Below are 19166 nucleotides of genomic sequence, written 5' to 3' on the forward strand. Positions count from 1 at the left end.
TTCAAATAGAGGAATTAGGTTGAAGAATGGTTCCAAGTCAAGGTTCCATCTCCTCAGTTCATCCATCAGTGTCTTATGTGGTTCTTTAACAGCATCAACACAAACATAAGGGACCCCTGGTAAATGTGATCATCTTAAAGATGGCAGTTTTTTGGGACCCAGACTTTCCTTTTTCTATAATCTGAAAAAAACATGCTTTATATATAAAAAATTAATTCACTCATTGATTTATTCAATCTTTTTATTTTTAACCTCCAGAGTATGTACTATAAGCCAGGACCTATCTGATAGCTACTAAAACAAGAGGAACTAGACAAACCTTAGCCTTGAGAGTCTCAATCTAGAAGGGATGGAAGATAGATACTAATGAAGGTGGGTTACTGAGGAGAAAGAAATGCTCAGTTCTATTGTAGGGAGTCACTGGAAAGGACAGAGAAGGTTTTTGTAGAGAAGAAAACACTTGGGGAGTTTTTAAGATAGGCATTCCAGAGAGAGAGAGAGAGAGAAGACACAGAGTGTAAAAATAGCTTTTAAAAAAAGAATTCTAAATCCTTTGAAATGCAACCATTCTTTTTTAATGTGTGTTCTTCTTTTTTTCTAATAAAAAATTTTACTAGGGGCTCTTACAGCTCTTATAACAAAGCAGACATCAATTGTATCAAGCACATTTGGGGTTTTTTCCACATTTGTACATATGTTGCCTTAATCATTTCCGAAATATTTTCTTTCAAAATGCAGCTATTCTTATTGATCTTGAACTTTGTGTACTTTTTGGTTAAAAACATTTAGTTAAATTATGGGCAGTTCAATTTGCTCTGCCTACCAGAGAAATCCTTTTCTTTGGATGACTCTCAAATACTAGATAGCCCTCCAGGCTACAGGGCAGAGGAAGCTTACAGAATCACCTCTAGTGGCTCTGGCCTTTAAACTTTGCTAAACTTCTCCTAGGAACTACTTCTCTTAAAGGCCACATCGGAAGAGGTACTCCAGAGCTAGTTCCAGTTCTTTGGCTGGACTACTAGCTGTCTCTTTTATGCTCAAGGGTATGAAAGAGTATGTAAAATATTGGTACCAATCTAGGACATGAGATATTTTTCTATTTTTTAATAGCTGAACTGAATATATGTATGAGATTATCTGTAACAAAAATTCCTAGATATTTAACTGTTTATTCAAAATTTTAAAGATTTGATAATGTGTGTCAGTCATCCTTCAAAGATGGCTGTATTTATTTATGTCTTACCTACAGTGTATTCATGCGCTAGTACCCTATATTCCGCGTATTCTCACCAGAACTGAGTACTATCTGTGTTAGTATGATAGGTGCAATAATGGTACTTGTGACCATAATTTGGGCTTTGGTTTACCTCTGGCTTCAATTCTCTGGCCACTTCCAATTAGGCAGTCCTTGACGTAAGCTCCCTTCTCGATCACAGCATTGTTGCAGATGACACTGCCCAGGATGTTGCTTCTGTAACACAGTAACCAAGTTAGGGACCGTCCAGCACTCTCCTCACCTGCCTCACTAGGGATTCTGGCTCCCTCCTAGGTCAGGAAGAACTGGTCAGTTCAATTGAAGTCTATAGTTTCAAGTTATCATTAGAAGACAAAATAGCTCAGGTAGGCCAAGAAAGACCCAGATTTAGATAAGTCCAGAATTGGAATACATTCATAATGATCTTTTCCCCAAGGCCTGGAATCAGCAGACAGAGTGAGTCCCACTCTTAGCAAGCTGATAGAGCCTAAGAGAAATGCTTCATAGGTTTTCCAAGGCTGTAAATCTTTACAGAAGCAGACAGTCTCATCTTTTCCCTGCATCGTGGCTGGTTAGTTTGAGCCATTCAGCCACTCACCTTTCATTTAGTAGATGAACACTTAACCCACTGTGCCACCAAGGCTCCTTAGCCGAGACCAAATTCCAACCAACATATTTTCCTTTGATCTAGGCAAGATGGGGTTTCCTGCCTCTCATCTGAGAACAAATAGCACATTTCATTTTAGCCTCAGATCCTATGAATCTTCCTAGGAGTTAAACTATGGTATCAGGAGTTCTACCATTTTTACCAAAGACTGGCTAATCAAAACCATACTAATTTAGGAAGAAAAAATAAAGACACTTAAAAAAACCTCGCAACTCTGGAAACACAGGGAATCCAGGACAGATGAATCCCTCAGGACCAGTGGTGAGAGTGTCAATACCAGGAGGGTGGAAAGAAGGTGGGGTAGAAAGGGGGAACCAATTACAGGGATCTACATATAACCTCCTCCTGGGGATTGGACAACAGAAAAGTGGGTGAAGGGAGATGTGGGACAGTGTAAGATGACAAAATAATAATTTGTAAATTATGAAGGGTTCATGAAGGAGGGGTGGGCAGGGAGGGAGAGGAAAAATGAGGAATTGATACCAAGGGCTCAAGTAGAAAGCAAATGTTTTGGGAATGATGATGGCAACAAATGTACAAATGTGCTTGACACAATGGATGGATGGATGGATTGTGATAAGAATTGCACGAGTCCAGAATAAAATGATCAACAAACAAACAAAAAACCAGCTCCATTCTACAAAATACTTCTGCAGACTGAATAATTGAATCGTATGCTATGTGAATTATATGCCAATAAAATTGTTGGGGGAAAAAGACTATTGCAGAACCTGAAGTCACATTCTTAAGAACAGGATCAATGTCTCTTAGTATTCGAATGAGCATAAACAGCATCTTTCTGGTTCTTGAAGTCTGGAGGGTGGAAGTAAATGCTGTTTGAAAATCATTGCTAGCATTTATTATGCACTTACTCTATACCACATACTCTATTTAAATATGAGGTTAAATCTGAAAGTATTGCCATCAAGGGTCCAGTTCATATATGCATGAGTTTATTCCCCAAAAAATGTGTTTAAACATGTTTCTGCAATCAGTGGTAAAGGTATGAAAACTTCTTAGCCATTCCTTGAGGACATGTGTGTCTGGGGGAACTCAGGAAGATAGTTTGGGGAGACATCAAGGTCGGCTGACACAAAGTAGTCCAGAAACACAACGCTCCATATCCTACTTTAGTGAGTAGTGACTAGGGTCTAAAAAGTTGGTTAAAAAAACATTTTTTTTAGGCTGTGAGTGGCCACTTAAGGCTCTCTCTGAGAGCAAATAAGTAGGAAGAAAATCAAAGATGCAAGGAAACAATCCAAGACTAATGACATTAATCTAAGATAGCAACTCCAGTCTCCATGACCCTGAGACCAGAATTAGTTGATGCCTACCTACTACTGCCAATAGCTCTGAAAGGGATCAAGATAGGAGGCCTGGGAGTGGGTATGAATGAAACTCGATTCATGAAAATACAAGCTTACTGGTCTAAAGGAGACTAGTGGAACCTTCAAGACTATGGTCCTTAGTCATTTTACAGGCTAAGAACTGAACTCATACCACGGCCCTACTTTTAGCCAAACAAGTGATAGGTCTGCTTGGTGAATAATACCACAGAGGTGGCTGTCCTTAAAAGAATTAGCCGCTTTATACAATTGATGTATGTATATGTATGGATGGTGATAAGAGTTGTATGAGTCCCTAATAAAATGTAAAAAAATAAAAGAGAAAAAAATGATTAGGGCAAAGACTGTACAGATGTGCTTTATACTACTGATGTATGTATATGTATGAACTGTGATAAGAATTGTATGAGCCCCAATAAATTGTTAAAAAAAATTAGCCACAGGGATAAAAAAGACCATAAATACAGCTTAGAAGGCAAGAAGGGATAGATAGGCAAGGACAAATGGAAATGATAACATGAGGGAGAAAGTGGTTGAAAGAATTGTTACATTGTGGGATTGCAATCAATGTCACAAAATGTGTATTAATTATTGCACAGAAAAACAACTTGCTGGAGAGGAGAAGGGGAGGGAAAGGATGGGGGTTGTCAACCAACCCAGGGACAAGGGAACAACAAGTGATCTAAAATGGATGGCAAGAAGGATATAGGATGCCTGGTGGGGCTTGATCAAAGGTAGTGTAGTCGAGAAGAATTACTGAAACCTGAATGAAGGTTGAACATGATAGTGGGACAAGAGGAAAGAACTAGGAGGCAAAGGGCATTTATAGAGGTCTAAATACAGGCATGTAGATATATAAATATATATATCTAACAATAGGGAAATAGATCTATGTACATATATTTATGTTAAGTATTAAGGTAGCAGATGGATATTGGGCCTCGACTCAAGTACTCCCTTAACACAAGAACACTAATAATCCAGAATTCTATGATGCTCACCTTCCTGACACAATCGTTGAAAACAAAATGGGTACATAAGCAAATGTGGTGAAGAAAGCTGATGGTTCCAGCTGTCAAAAGATAGGGTCTTAAAGGCCTAAAGATAAACAAGTGGCCATTTAGCTGAGATGCAACAAAGCCCCCATGGAAGAAGCACACCAGCCTGTGTGATCATGAGGTGTCGATGGGATCAGGTATCAGGCATCAAAGACCCAGAACAAAAAAAATCATATCAATGTGAATGAGGGGGAGTGCAGAGTGGATACCTAAAGCCCATCTGTAGACAATTGGACATCTCCTTACAGAAGGTCACAAGGAAGAGGCAAGCCAGTAAGGGTACAATATAGCACCAATGAAATATACAACTTTCCTCTAGTTCTTAAATGTTTCCTCACCTCCACTATCATGACCTCAATTCTACCTTAAAAATCCGGCTAGACCAGAACATGTACATGGGTACAGATAAGAGCTCCCAACACAGGGAATCCAGGACAGATAAACTCCTCAGGACCAATAATGAGAAGAAGATGCCAAGAGGATAAGGGGAAGGTGGGAGGAGAAAGGGGGAACTGACCACAGAAAAGCAGGTGAAGGGAGACAGCAGCTAGTGTAAGACATGGGAAAAAATTTAAAAAAATAAATTATCAAGGGTTCAGAAGGGAAGGAGGGTGGGGAGGGGGGAAATGAGGTGATACCAAGGGCTCAAGCAGAAAGAAAATCTTTTGAAAATGATGATGGCAACGTATGTACTAATGTGCTTGACACAATGGATGGATGTATATATTGTGATAAGAGTTGTTAGAGACCCCAAAAAATGATTTAAAAATAAAACAAAGAGAAAAGCAACTTGCTGTGTATACCTTCACTTACGTTATAAAAAGTAAAAAACAAACAAAAAACCAACTGAGAATAAATGAAGTGCATAATAGACCTAGACAGAGGATATGTCAAGAAGCTATAGCTCCACATTTTGGTATTTTTGCTTAATAAAGTTTTCTACGATTTTATAGTATATTTTGGACTTATCCTCGTACATTTATAATAGAATGATTTCCAAATCTAGCTCTTTCATAAGAAAAGTCATTTGGGCAGCATAACAAATAAGTTATGTGGTAGTTACAAAATTGTCAATTTAAGGATTAAATGTGGAGTCTAGCCTCTCATTCGGGTCATAGCCAGTAAGGCTTCTGTGTGGGCATAGCCTTCCCCTAAGGATTCTGGGAATTCTGGTATTTCCTCCTTGGAGGTGGGAGACTCTCTGCTCACACCCTGGGAGACAGAGCAGCTGACAAGACACATGGACCCACCCTGATGCCGCCCTGGGTGCTGGAGAAGCCATGCAGAGTCCCCTGCCAGTGCTGAGATGTTTCCAATGCCACTGGATCCAATGACTTTCTACTAGGTGGCCTGTGTTCTACATTCAGCGTCATTGCATGTGTTTCATGAGTCTGAAGAGGACTTTATAGATTGGTATTGGACATATGGGCTAATATTGGACTTCTGGGCTTGATCTGGACTGGGCTGGGATGTTTTCTCAATGTTTAATTGCTCTTGTATATAAATCTTTTTCTTATACACACTTGTGTGTTCATGGATTTGTTCCTCTAGTCTACCCAGACTAACACAAGTAATAAAAAAAATCTCATTGTTTTGGTCCCTGTCATCTTTTTAGCAGGTTTAACATATATGTAAGTCATAAAATAAAAAGCTTTTTTTTTTTTCAAATAATAAGCATGGCTTTATTTTTTGCACGCGTTCTGTAATCAGCCACCGCGTTCACTTCCAGGTAGCTTCCTCATTGGGTCTCAACTCCCTTTTAAATAATAAACTCTTATTCCGGAAGGCAGTCAGGTTCTCATCATTCTTTCTGTCCAGATAACATCCAACGACAAATCCCACACGGACCAGGACATGGACCCAGTGGTCACGCACCATCTGAATTAAATTCATCATGATTGCTGTGCCCGGGTGCCAGCCACGACCCCACGGACCCAAGGGCAGCGGTGAGCTGGGCCTCCGGCGCGGGCGGAAGCTGGGGCCTCGGGCCAATAAAAAGCTTTTGAGGTAATTCTTTGAGCTCCATTATTCTACTTTAGTGAACACTAGTGGTTCTCAACCTTCCTAATGTTGCGACCCTTGAATATAGTTCCTCAAGTTGTAGTGACCCCCCCAAACCATAAAATTATTTTTGTTGCTACTTCATAACTATGTATTAAATATTTTTTACAAACTTATCACCTTCAAAGTACCCTTCATTACACTTAATACATCTGTCAAATTTACAATTCCATTTTTTGAACTTCACTCAAACTCATCAGTTTTTTCTTTTTTTGGAGGTGGTGGTCGTGTACCCCTCATATAACTTAACTCATTCCTTCTAGCAAAGCTCCAAGGATGATAATCATGCTTTATTTTGTTAACAGGAAAAAATAGAGGCTCATTGTGATTAAGCCACGTGCCCCTGCCTACACAGTGGCAAGTGGTTCTCCATTGTGTAATGGGTTCTTCCCTCAGCTGTCAAGTGGGCAGTATTTGGCAAAAAGTCATGAAATTGCTCCTAACTTCTCGCCCTCCCTACCTCTGAGGGTTAGTTAGTTTACAGGTTTTCTAAAGCCTACCTGTACTTATAACCCTGGATGAGGAATAGATATGAAACTGGAGACATGCAGCTTTTTCAGAAATGTAACTAGGGTCTGCTTTAGACCAATTCATTATTTCAACCCCAAGATTAAATAAAACCGAGTCCCTTTAACTGTTGATGCTTACACTACCTCAGCCAAGAGGTGCAGCTCCCTAACTGTCCTAATACCCCGACTGCTATTATCAATCTGACCCCTATCGGTGTGGGCGATAGTGGAAGGAGTGCAGCAGGTGTCCATGAGAATCTGAAATTCAGTTCTGCAACACCCCACCCTATTTTGTATAGAAAAATACAAGTATCTTTCTAATCTTTAATCAAAATGTTTAGTAGTGGTAGCCAGTGGTAGCCATACCATCCAGTTCTGGTATCATCGTGGGACAAGTCATTTATGGCCTCAATTAGTCACATATTCCATTTCTTCCACCTTATTGTAATGCTGACTCATAGGGGATATGAAGACATATGAAAAGTATATCTGTCCTTAAAAATTTATATTCAGAATGACGAGGGAAATACATGTACAAATGTGCTTGACACAATATGAATGGATTGTGATAAGAGTTGTATGAGCCGGCAATAAAATGATTTTAAAAATGTATATTCTAGTTGAGAAAAGAAAGATGCAATAAAGGGCACATGAGCAGAAATAAAGTGCCATAGGGGCATAGGAAACACAAAAAGAAAGGGAGGTTATTTTGGACTAGAACAATTTAAGAAGGTTGCATGAAGAAGATGGACTATATACTGGACCTTGAAAGACAGGTAGCATTTCTACAGGTAAAGATCTAACAGAGAGAAACAATTCAAACAGAGTAAATGCCAGGTGGAAAGGTAAGTGACTCAGTGGGTAGGGAAGTCAGTTAAGGATAACTGAAGGGTGCCTTCAGGGTAACAACAAGGAGCAGTAATACCCTGTTCTCTTCGGCTCGGGTTGCATTTGCTGTCCATACGAGACACAGAAATCTATGTGAAAACCTGGTTCCTGGTCTGCCTGCATATATTCTACGTTGCCAGTTGGATCATTTTGTCTTAGATTAGGCAGAAATGAGGAGCTCTGGTGGCATGAGGGTAAGCCCGTGGCTACTAACTGAAGGGTGGTGGTTTAAATGCACCCAGCACTCTGTGGGAGACAGACCTGGCAACCTGTGAAGTGGTTCTCCTCTGTTATATTACACGGGGATGCTCAGAGTTGGAAATTAACTAGATGGCACCTGACAAGGAAGAAACACAAAAGCCATGCAGAAATAGTCTAGTGAGAATATAGGACTGACAAGCTTTGACAATGGATTCACACAGTTGGATTCCTGAGTATCAGGTGTCATATAAATTGGAAGTGTTAGAAAATAAGAAAATCAGGCAGAAACCTTCTCTGCATATTCCGCCTACACATTCCTCAAGGTGGTCCTATTAGCATCCCTTAAGCCCTGAGGACCTTGGGCAGGTGGCCAAGCCACTGTCCAGAAAGTCTAAGCTGCTCACTACTGCTGGCAGAGAAAAGCAAACCAAGAAGATGAGAAACTCCCTTATGGACAAATTCATGCTCTCACCCTGCCGCTCAGTCCAGACATAATAGCAACAGGTAAGCAAGTCTCACAGAACCTCAATTTAATTACCTTTCCCAACTTTACCAAAAGTAATTACAACTAAATGGCCTGCAAATAATGGAAAAAAGTTCAGTTCGGTGCAGGATAGCTGATCTTATCACCAAGAGCTAATGTGCAGAATTGGGAAATCTCTAATGGTCTTCCTAGTCATTAGACTAGGTCTATAGTTTCATCTTAATCTTTTAGTGAAAAAAGCATCTACACCTTCATTTTCCCCAGATAGACAATTTATTAGGCCATCTAGGGGTGATCATGCCTCCTCCAAAATGACAACTGACTCTGGGCTTTTTCTTTGAAATTTCCTCTCATGTAAGCAAACTACAGTTTCTTAGGGAGCCATGGTTTCTTCACCATGTCAATTCATACACTATAATTGGATTCTGAGATGGTAATAGAGAGCTGCTCCTTGGTCTTTCCTCTCATAGGAGCGGAGCAGAAGCCCTTAATTATAGCAAGTAGGGAAGATATGGTACTGTCTTCTTAGGAAGTTCTAGAAAATAAAGGACACAGACTAGAAACTGCAAACCCTTATGAGTTAGTCAGGAATAAGGTGATCACACAAATAAAGGCACATGTAGTTCTGGTTTTCGAAAGAGAAAGTGCCAGCTGCCAGCTTGGGGCAGGAGTCTGGAATGGTGCGTAGAGTAGCAGGGGGTATGACAAATAAGCCTGGAATGCTATAGCCAATTCATCTATAAAAATGCATGAGTTAATCTGGATAACTTCATTTTTGTTTTTTAAATCACTTTATTGGGGGCTCGTACAACTCATCACATCCATCATGTCAGGCACATTTGTACATTTGTTGCCACCATCATTCTCAAAACATTTGCTTTCTACTTGAGTCCTTGGTATCAGCTCCTCATTTTTCCCCTCCCTCCCCAACCCTCCCTCCTTCATAATTTATAAATTATTATTTTTCATGTCTTATACTGTCTGATGTTTCCCTTCACCCATTTTTCTGTTGTCTGCCCACCCCCCCAGGGAGGGGGTTATATGTTATGTAGAACATTGTGATTGATTCCCCCTTTCTCCTCCACATTCCCCTTACCCTCCTGGTATCCCTACTCTCAATATTGGTCCTGAGGGCTTTATCTGTCCTGGATTCCCTGTGTTTCCAGCTCTTATCTGTACCTGTGTACATGCTCTGGTCTAGCCTGATTTGTAAGGTAGAATTGGGATTGATAGTGGGGAGGAGGAAGCACGAAAGAAAAGAGGAAAATTGTATGTTTTATCAGTGCTACATTGCACCCTGATTGGCTCGTCTCCTCCCTGTGACCATTCTGTAAGGGGATGCCAGTTGCCTACAGATGGGCTTTGGGTCTCTACTCTGCATTCCTCCACTCATTCACAATGATAAGATTTTTGTTCTTTGATGCCTGATACCTGATACTATCGACACCTCGTGATCACACAGGCTGGTATGCTTCTTCCATGTGGACTTTGTTACTTCTCAGCTAGATGGCTGCTTGTTTACCTTCATGACTTTAAGACCCCAGATGCTACATCTTTTGATAGCTGGGGACCATCAGCTTTCTTTACCACATTCGCTTATGCACCCATTTTGTCTTCAGTGATCGTGTTGCATTGAGAAAGTACTTGAGTTGAGGCTCAATGTCCATCTGCTACCTTAACACTAAACCTATAAATATACGTACCTAGTAGATAACTTCTTAAGGTGCTATCTATCCTACGCTAACATTCCAGGACTTGGCTGAAATCAAATCATGAAGAATCTTGAAAACAAACAATGAAGTTCAAACTTTTCAGTAAAGAGCAGCCTTCAACAGTTTTGAACAGAAGGATGACAAGATCAGAGATGTTCTTCAGGAAGACAACTCTGGCACATGCCGCCTTTGTGAAATGATATACGGTGATGATGATGATGACAGTAATAACTAACATCTCTGTGCTAAAGGTGATTCTACGTGCTTTATATATATTAACTAATTTATAAATCCATGAAGCAGCTTCTGGACAGAGATTAAATGATCAGTCCATTTCAGACTGATTTAGCTTCATGATTTTCAAAATTTGTTTTATGAATCTGTCTCACATCCTGCAGGAAGACAAGCCAAGGCTAAAAAAAAAAAAAAGACAAGCCAAGGCTCCCGCCACACCCTCCATACTCGGAACAAATCTGCTCTCAGCAGTTGAAAATATTAGACTTGGCTTTCGGTGGCAGGTCTGGGGAAGGGGCGGCAGGCGCCATGTCGGGCCGCGAAGGTGGCAAGAAGAAGCCCCTGAAACAACCTAAGAAGCAGAACAAGGAGATGGACGAGGAAGAGAAGGGTTTCAAGCAGAAACAGAAGGAAGAACAAAAGAAACTGGAGGAGCTAAAGGCGAAGGCTGCGGGGAAGGGGCTCCTGGCCACAGGTGGAATTAAGAAATCTGGCAAAAAGTGAGTTGTTCTTGGTGGCTGAGGCAATGATGGCCCTTGATTCCGTTCCTGTGTAGACATCTGGATTCCCTGCTAGAACTTTTGTTGCCACTTACAGTTAGAATGAAGTGTTTTCTTGGAGCCTGCTCTACATTTAAGAATAAACTTTTGTAAAAAAGAAAAAAGAAAATACTAGACTTCGGCATAACTACTGATATGGTAGTATCCTGCATTATTTCTAGTACCTATGTTTGCAGATGAAACTTCATGACTAATACAAAAAGACTGTCCAATACAGTACTGGAAGATGAGGAGCCCCTCAGGTTGGAAGACACTCAAAGTTAAACAGTAACAAGTATGGAGGTGGTGTAAGACTGGGCATCATTTTTGTGCTGTTACACTTAATGAGTTGGAGTTAACTTAATGGCTACGAACAACACAACAACCACATCAGGCTTTCATTTTAGACCTAGATAAACCTTAAAACAGAACCTCATGAAAGATCATTCAAGTCTTTTCAATCCATGTTCAACTTGTCCTTAGACCAAGATTTTAAGACACTCTAAAGTGGCCCCAGGTGTGAACAATGCTCTATGACTTGAAGAGATGTGCTCCTTTAAAAATGCCGTTGTTAGCTGCTGCTGAGTAGGCTCTCCCTCATATATGGTCCTGTGTATGGTCCCCATGTACGGTCCTGTGCCACCCTCCAAAACTCACTGCCATTAAGTGAATTTCTGACTCTTAGAGATCCTATATGACAGGCTGGAACTGCTCCTGTGGGTTTCTCAGACTCTCTCTCTCTCTCTCTCTCTCTTTTAAAATAGAAAGCCCAGTCTTTTTCCCGAGGAGCTGCTGGTGGTTTTGAACTGCTGATCATTCGGATCACAGCCCAGTGCATAACCACTACACCACCACAGTATGGGGAAATTGTATCTCTTTATGGAAGTTGAAAACCTCATTTTCCTCCCTCAGAATGGCTGGTGGTTTTGAACTGCTGACTTTGTGATTAACAGCTCAACACATAAACCCTATGCCACCATGGCTGCTTGTGCCATCCTCATGATTATTAAAAAATAATCATGGCTTACACATCCTTTCCTCCTAGGTCTGTCTTCTTCTGTGATGTTGACAAAGTGAAGGTAATTCTCTGTATTGGTGCAGTACCATTTCAACATGGATAGTGACTAAATGGTGTGGCCATCCCCATAAAGTAAGGTGACCAGACGTCCCGATTTTTAACAATTTCCTCCCCGTCCTGCGGCGTTTTAAAAAAGTCCTAATTTTTGGAAAGAATGCACGACAAGCTAGGGTATATGGCTATTTCACCGGGATATGAGTTTTATCAATGGTGTCCCACTTTACCAATGTTAAAATCCGGTCACCTTACCATAAAGCAGAGTATCAAGATATGAGAAGGCAGCTTCTTCCAGGACCACATTATCACAAAAGATGGGCTTTGGAAATGCTTTGAGAGGCCATGTAGTTAAGGCCAGGGAGAAGCCCAGGTGCTATTCCCTCCTTTCCTTTCCTCCTGCCTCAGGTGAGCCAATCCCTGAACTGGACTGGTTCCAAATCCTCTTGGGAATGCCCGAAACCTTCCTTTAATGGATATAAGGAGAAACATACCCTTCTTCCACGGTGACTGAGTTCATGAGAAGACAATTCGTGATTGACACTCTATCTCTTATGACACAGGATGAACCAATGACTGAGAGCTTAATAGATGACTTCTCGCCAACCTGTGTATCTGACCCAATAAGGCAGTCAACTTCAACCTGCAAAAGGCAAATATAAAAACCAGTTATTCATCACAACCAACTGGAAATGAACCCCCAGATCTCTTGGGCTGTAGTCTACTAGGAACTTTCCTAGAAAGTTCAATAAGTGGAACCATCAAGATTTCTTTGGCACATAGGGCCCACAATACTTCTGAGACCAACACAAATCTATATAGAAATATGGTACTTCCTTGCCAAAGTACCTAACATGCTACTTTGTTTGCCCAAATCAAACAAAAACCCTGATACATATGCACATATTCATGCATATATGTGTATAATATGAATACAGTTCCCCATCAACTGTTCTCTAGAAGACACTATTCAAGTTAGGGTAGAAAAAGGGAGAGAGATTGAAAGCTCCTGTATTTCAATCTCAGCACTACAGGAGACTTTTCCTTACATGGTTTGTGTGGCTAGGGATGGCATTTATTTAGGCTGACTTCTTCCATCCAAACACTAACCAGGCCAGACCCTGCTGAGCTTCCAAGATCAGATAAGATTGGACACGTTCAGGATGGGCTGGCCGTAGACTAAGCTGATTTCTACAGGGTGATAGTTGTAACCACATTCTAGCTGGGATTTCCCTAGGGCTTGTTCCAAATTAGCTTCTCAAGCACAAGCAATGCTCCTGGAGACTGCTCTACTGCCCACATTAGTACTTACCAGGTGTCTATTGACAATCTGGGCTGATGAATGGATCAGCGATTCTTCTGGACAAAGAACAGGAAGCAATTTGGGCACCTGTAGGAAAGAGGTTTGGTCACTAAAGTAAGACTAATACCTGAAAGCCCCTTGGGTAGAACCAGTACCTATTCAGAGGCATGATGTGTGGTGTTCTTAGCCACAGCTTTCATGCAGGGTGGTAAGACACGAAGCTGCTACAATTCCCCTAGGACCAAGATTATGACAGCTTTTTCAGGAACTTTGTCTTAGAGTCATCTTTCCCAGAATAATGACAAGAACCTCAGGCAGAAGGGAATGCAACAAGCCTCTAAGATACCCAGGTAGCCCTTTTGGGGATATGAAGCCTGACTTAGTCTTGCTTGGATCCACAACCAATGCTTTTGGAAGCATCAGTCAAGAGATCAAAATACAAGTTGAATTAGGTAAATCTGCTGCACAAGACCACTTTAGAATATTGAAAAGCAAGGATTTTACTTTGAAGACTAAGGTGCGCCTGCCCCAAGTCATGCTATTTTCAACTGCCTCATATGCATGTGAAAGTTGGATACTGCATAAGGAAGACTGAAGAAATGATGCATTTGGATTGGGGTGCTAGAGAAGAATACTCAATGTACCGTGACTGGGAAAGGATAAACCGATCTGTCTTGGAATAAGTGTGGTCTAAGTGCCCCTTAGCGGCAAGGATAGCAAGATTGAGTGTGACATACTTTGGGCATGTTATCAGGAGAGAGCAGTTCCAGAGAAGGACATGCATTGTAAAGTGAGGGGCAGGGACCTCATGCTTGGTAAAGAGTGGGAGAAATGACAAAGAGTTAAGGCCCTCAAGGAGCTGGGTTGACACGGTGGCTACAACAATGGGCTTAGGCAGAGCAACAATTGTGAGGATGGGGCAAGATTGGGCAGTGTTGCATTCTGTTGTGCATAGGGTCACTACCTACTCAATGGCACCTAACAACAATATCACCAATCTAACACTGAGCTCAGCTTAAGGTCTTAAGTTTTTTTCTCCATTGTGGGGCTAGAGCTATGTCCACCATATGGTTTAGGTCCTGAAGGGGTTCTATACCACTTTTTAAGAGTACTGCAGGCACAAAGGGTTAAGCACTGGGCTGAGACCCCAAAGGCCTGCAGCTCAAACCTACCACCAGCTATGAAAGAAAAACGAGGCTGCTGCTTCCATAAAGATTTACAGCCTTGGAAATCCTACCCTTGTTACAAGTCAGAATCAATTTGATGGCAGTTAGAGAGACCCCAATTTTAACCAATTTTTAAAAATCATCACTCCTTCAGTTTATCTCGTCTATAACTGCAAGGACAGTTTTCACAGAGTTCTACTAGGAACAATGTCAACAGCTAATCCTCTAAACTAGTGTCTCTACCCTTTAACCATAGGATAAAAACAGTGATCTCCTTAGAATAGACAATGCTCTTTGTGACTGGCCCACCTTTATTTCTGCAGCTGCCTCTTTCCTGCCCTGCTCTTCTCTGTGCTTCCATCATATAAAAATTTCTGTAGTTTTCAGAATGACTCATGCTTTCTATTTGCTCATGCTATTCTTAGTTTATATCAGAAGTCAGAAAACTGCAGCATGCAAGTATTGTGTAGCTCTTTCAGCACTTACATATAGATTTGAAGTAAAATTGAAAAAAACTCAATGATATTATTCAGATAATGGTGATTTCATTTGTTGGTAAAAATACATTTATAGCTTTTGAATAAATTTGAAATTGCCATGAGGGATAGGACTGGCTTTTATGTCTCAGTTTGCAGACCTCAGGCCTACATCATCCTCCCCTACTCCCCTTCTTGGTCTGGCCAGCTCCTACTTACCCTTCAAAACTCGATTTAATTACATCACAAAGCTTCCTCTGTGTCTCTGTGTTTACCACATCACAGTAATGTTTACACAGCATTTATCAGCTTACCTATCAAGCAAACATTATAGACAGTCCCATGCTGAGAATAGGAGAATGTAATTGAACCCAGAAGCTAGGAATTAGCATTCCTGAAGATCGTAACCTCCCCTTGGAGCCAATGAAGCTCTAAATTTATGGACAAGGTCCTCACCTACCCCTCCTACTACAGAGGTCCCCCATGACATGCCAGGCCTTGTTTTAACCACGAGAAAGAGAGAAATTTGGAACAAGGTACTGTCTAACTACTGTAAGACAAAAGGCTCAGTCTATTCCTGGGGCAGAAACTCCTCTTTGAACCCATCCTCTCACCTGTCTATTTGCTTCCATGTAGAGTCCTAGGGTGCTCACTCGGGAGCAGAGGCCTTCTTTCATGATGTGGACATAGCAGCGCACCTGTGGTCTGGTTAAGTCTTCCCACTTGTCTGCTCGACAGGCATTCCAGCAGGTGTCATTAGGTGCAAAAGTATTGGCTTCTTTTATAAAACTGTAAATATCTTCAGAACAAACAGCAAAACCAAGACAAACAGTTATAGAGATGACAGAAGGCCTATAGACTTAAGTTAAGACACGATGGCTTTCCTTGAAATTCATCCATGCAGCATGAATCTCGGGGAAAATTCACTAAGACACCAAACATGAAGTCAAATTAAAAAAAGGAAATATGTTTTCCTGTATGTTTGAAAGTATCTCATAATGGGAAAAAAAAATCTTAAAAAAAGGGAGGGGTCCACTGGATTAACAGTCAAGCACTACTAAGGAAAATAACAAATAATTTTTGTAAAATCATGAAATAATTCAATAGAGTTAATTAGCCATGTTGACATTGCGCTGCTAGTGCTATTTCAAAAAAGCACAGGATATCTGAGCAAACTGCCTAAGTCAGCCAATCTGAGGCAGGATCAGGTTACACAAGCTCAGGTCTACTCTAATACCAAATCTTGTGATCTTACCCATTATGCTTGGCTACCTCTATTTAGTTAATTAATAAATATATATATTTTTAGCATCTCTATCAGCCAAGAACTGGGGCAGGGGCTAGGGATATGAAAGCAAATCAGACCTTGCCCTTAGATCCTGGAGTGGAGAGTTTGATTTGCTTTGGGTTGGACTATAATTGTACAGTTTCAGATTCCTTCCCTTCACAAAAGGGGGTGAATTTAATCAGGAATGAGACTTCCTAAAGTCTAGAGAAAAGTGGAACTGGCAAGTGGCAGGCAGAGTTTAAAGTAAAAATATTTTGGTGGGAACCAAGAATGGAGCGGGAAGGTTAGCATAATCTTGAAGAACACTGTAAAAGGATCTGCTTGAGGAAGGACACCCACAGCCCAGAGAGTCTCTGCCCCACAGGTTAGAGAAGAGCCCACGGCCTTGAGACAGGCAACTTAGCCGCCTACCCGCTCCAGAGGTACTGCTGTCACTCTATTATTTTTTTTTAACAATTTATTGGGGCTCATATAATTCTTATCACAGTTCATACATATACATACATCAATTGTATAAAGCACATCTGTACAGTCTTTGCCCTAATCATTTTTTTCTCCTCTTTTCTTTTTTTACATTTTATTAGGGACTCACACAACTCTTACCACAATCCATACATATACATACATCAATTGTATAAAGCACATCCATACATTCCCTGCCCCAATCATTCCCAAGGCATTTGCTCTCCACTTAAGCCCCTTGCATCAGGTCCTCTTTTTTTTTTCCCCTCCCTCCCCTTTCCCTCCTCCCTCATGTGCCCTTGGTAATTTATACATCGTTATTTTGTCATATCTTTCCCTATCTGGAGTCTCCCTTCGCCCCTTCTCTGCTGTCCCTCTCCCAGGGAAGAGGTCACATGTGGATCCTTGTAATCAGTTCCCCCTTTCCAACCCACTCACCCTCCACTCTCCCAGCATCGTCCCTCACACCCTTGGTCCTGAAGGTATCATCCACCCTGGATTCCCTGTACCTCCAGCCCTCATATGTACCAGTGTACAGCCTCTGTCCTATCCAGCCCTGCAAGGTAGAATTCGGATCATGGTAGTTGGGGGGAGGAAGCATCCAGGATCTGGGGGAAAGCTGTGTTCTTCATCGGTACTACCTCGCACCCTAATTAACCCATCTCCTCTCCCAAACCCCTCTATGAGGGGATCTCCATTGGCCGACACTTGGGCCTTGGGTCTCCACTCTGCACTTCCCCCTTCATTTAATATGGTATATATATACATATACATATATACATATACACATATATACACATACATACACACACTTATATCTTTTTTTTTTTTTTTTGCATGATGCCTTATACCTGGTCCCTTGGCACCTCGTGATCGCACTGGCCGGTGTGCTTCTTCCATGTGGGCTTTTTTGCTTCTGAGCTAGATGGCCGCTTGTTCACCTTCACGCCTTTAAGACCCCAGACACTATCTCTTTTGATAGCCGGGCACCATCAGCTTTCTTCACCACATTTGCTTATGCACCCATTTGTCTTCAGCGATCCTATCATGGAGGTGTGCAGTCAATGATATGATTTTTTGTTCTTTGATGCCTGGTAACTGATCCCTTTGGGACCACTCGATCACACAGGCTGGTGTGTTCTTCCATGTGGACTTTGTTGCTTCTGAGCTAGATGGCCGCTTGTTTATCTTCAAGCCTTTAAGACCCCAGTCACTATCTCTTTTGATAGCCAGGCACCATCAGCTTTCTTCACCACATTTACTTGTTCACCCACTTTGGCTCCAGCAGTTGTGTCGGGAGAGTGAGCATCATAGAGTTCAATTTAATAAAAGAAAGTATTCATGCATTGAGGGAGTGTTTGAGTAGAGGCCCAAGGTCCTTTCGCCACCTTAATACTTGACCTATAAATAGAGACACATAGATCTATTTCCCCATCCTCCTATATATATTTGCATGTACATGTCTTTGTCTAGACCTCCATGAATGCCCTTTGACTCCTAGCTCTTTCCTCCATCTCCCTTGACTTTCCTCCTGCCCTACTACCATGCTTCGTTGCCACCTGGGCTAGAGTATACCTCTTCTCTAAGCAACCTTACCCTTGATCATTTCCCACCAGGCCTCCCACTCCCCCCTCTCTACCATTTGGGGTCCCATGTCACTCTATTTTTTAACTGCACCAAACTTGAGCACTGACCTAGGGATTTGGGCTCTTTTCTCTTTAGGTCTTCCTCTTTTTCTTCTTGTCCCTGTTGTGTTGAAGCTGAGGAGAACTGTTTTCTCACTAGGTATGGGATCAGTTCACTCCGGATGGAAGTGATTGACCTAGGAAGAAAAAATGGCCAAATATGAGAACCCAGACTGGATTCTATTGGGAGCAAAAGCTCTGCATACAAAGAAAAGCCAAATTCCATCCTTCATGCCACCTGGGGATTGAGATTAAAAATGGCATGGATTTGACAGTTCTGAAGAAGTAGAGGATCCAGGCTCTCTTTATTAGCTGTTAACAAGAGTGGCAGATTAGTGTATCTGAAAACCCCTCCTCCCAGTAGTCTAGATAGAAAGTAATTTTCTTTACAAAATTTCATCCATGGTGTTTGTGTATATACATACAAGTCCCTTGACTATTCATTGGCAATAACCCATGAGAAGGTAGAATACGCCAGCCTTTTGATGAAGCTGTGATTTTCTTTGCTATCTTTTGATAAATACAAGATCTTCGTTTTAATGCATAGTCACAATTTTTGTGATATATTTTCCAATGAAATTTATTACATTTTCCTTTGTCATTTAAATAGCTGGAATTGCTATTTCTGTGAGGAATGAAACAGGGCTAAAATTATGTTGTCTTGTTTCCACCTGGGTAATATTTATCTCAGTACCTTTTTATTCTCATAAATCACTATTTTATTTATTACTAGTTTTAAAATTTGTTTATTTTTTAGTAA

General features: G+C 41.2%; 2 protein-coding genes and 1 pseudogene across 2 annotated transcripts in view; 1 reads left to right on the forward strand and 2 right to left on the reverse strand.

The window, feature by feature from the left end:
• The window catches only part of EIF2B3 (eukaryotic translation initiation factor 2B subunit gamma), a 120902-nt gene that overhangs the window by 12472 nt on the left and 89264 nt on the right, over window positions 1–19166 (reverse strand). Inside the window, exons 7-11 of the mRNA XM_075555518.1 lie at window positions 18416–18543; window positions 15586–15770; window positions 13339–13416; window positions 12521–12669; window positions 1368–1471 (exon numbers count right to left, since the gene is read on the reverse strand). Coding sequence (XP_075411633.1) covers window positions 1368–1471; window positions 12521–12669; window positions 13339–13416; window positions 15586–15770; window positions 18416–18543 — 644 coding nt within the window. The remainder of the gene's footprint in view (window positions 1–1367; window positions 1472–12520; window positions 12670–13338; window positions 13417–15585; window positions 15771–18415; window positions 18544–19166) is intronic.
• LOC142435011 (NADH dehydrogenase [ubiquinone] 1 beta subcomplex subunit 1 pseudogene) lies at window positions 5979–6320 on the reverse strand (annotated as a pseudogene).
• Window positions 10700–10978, forward strand: LOC142435018 (translation machinery-associated protein 7-like). The gene has a single exon (XM_075539620.1). The coding sequence runs from the start codon at window positions 10725–10727 to the stop codon at window positions 10917–10919; it is 195 nt and encodes a 64-aa protein (XP_075395735.1). The 5' UTR covers window positions 10700–10724; the 3' UTR covers window positions 10920–10978.

This window comes from Tenrec ecaudatus, chromosome 1 (assembly GCF_050624435.1).
Source record: "Tenrec ecaudatus isolate mTenEca1 chromosome 1, mTenEca1.hap1, whole genome shotgun sequence".
NCBI lineage: Eukaryota > Metazoa > Chordata > Mammalia > Afrosoricida > Tenrecidae > Tenrec > Tenrec ecaudatus.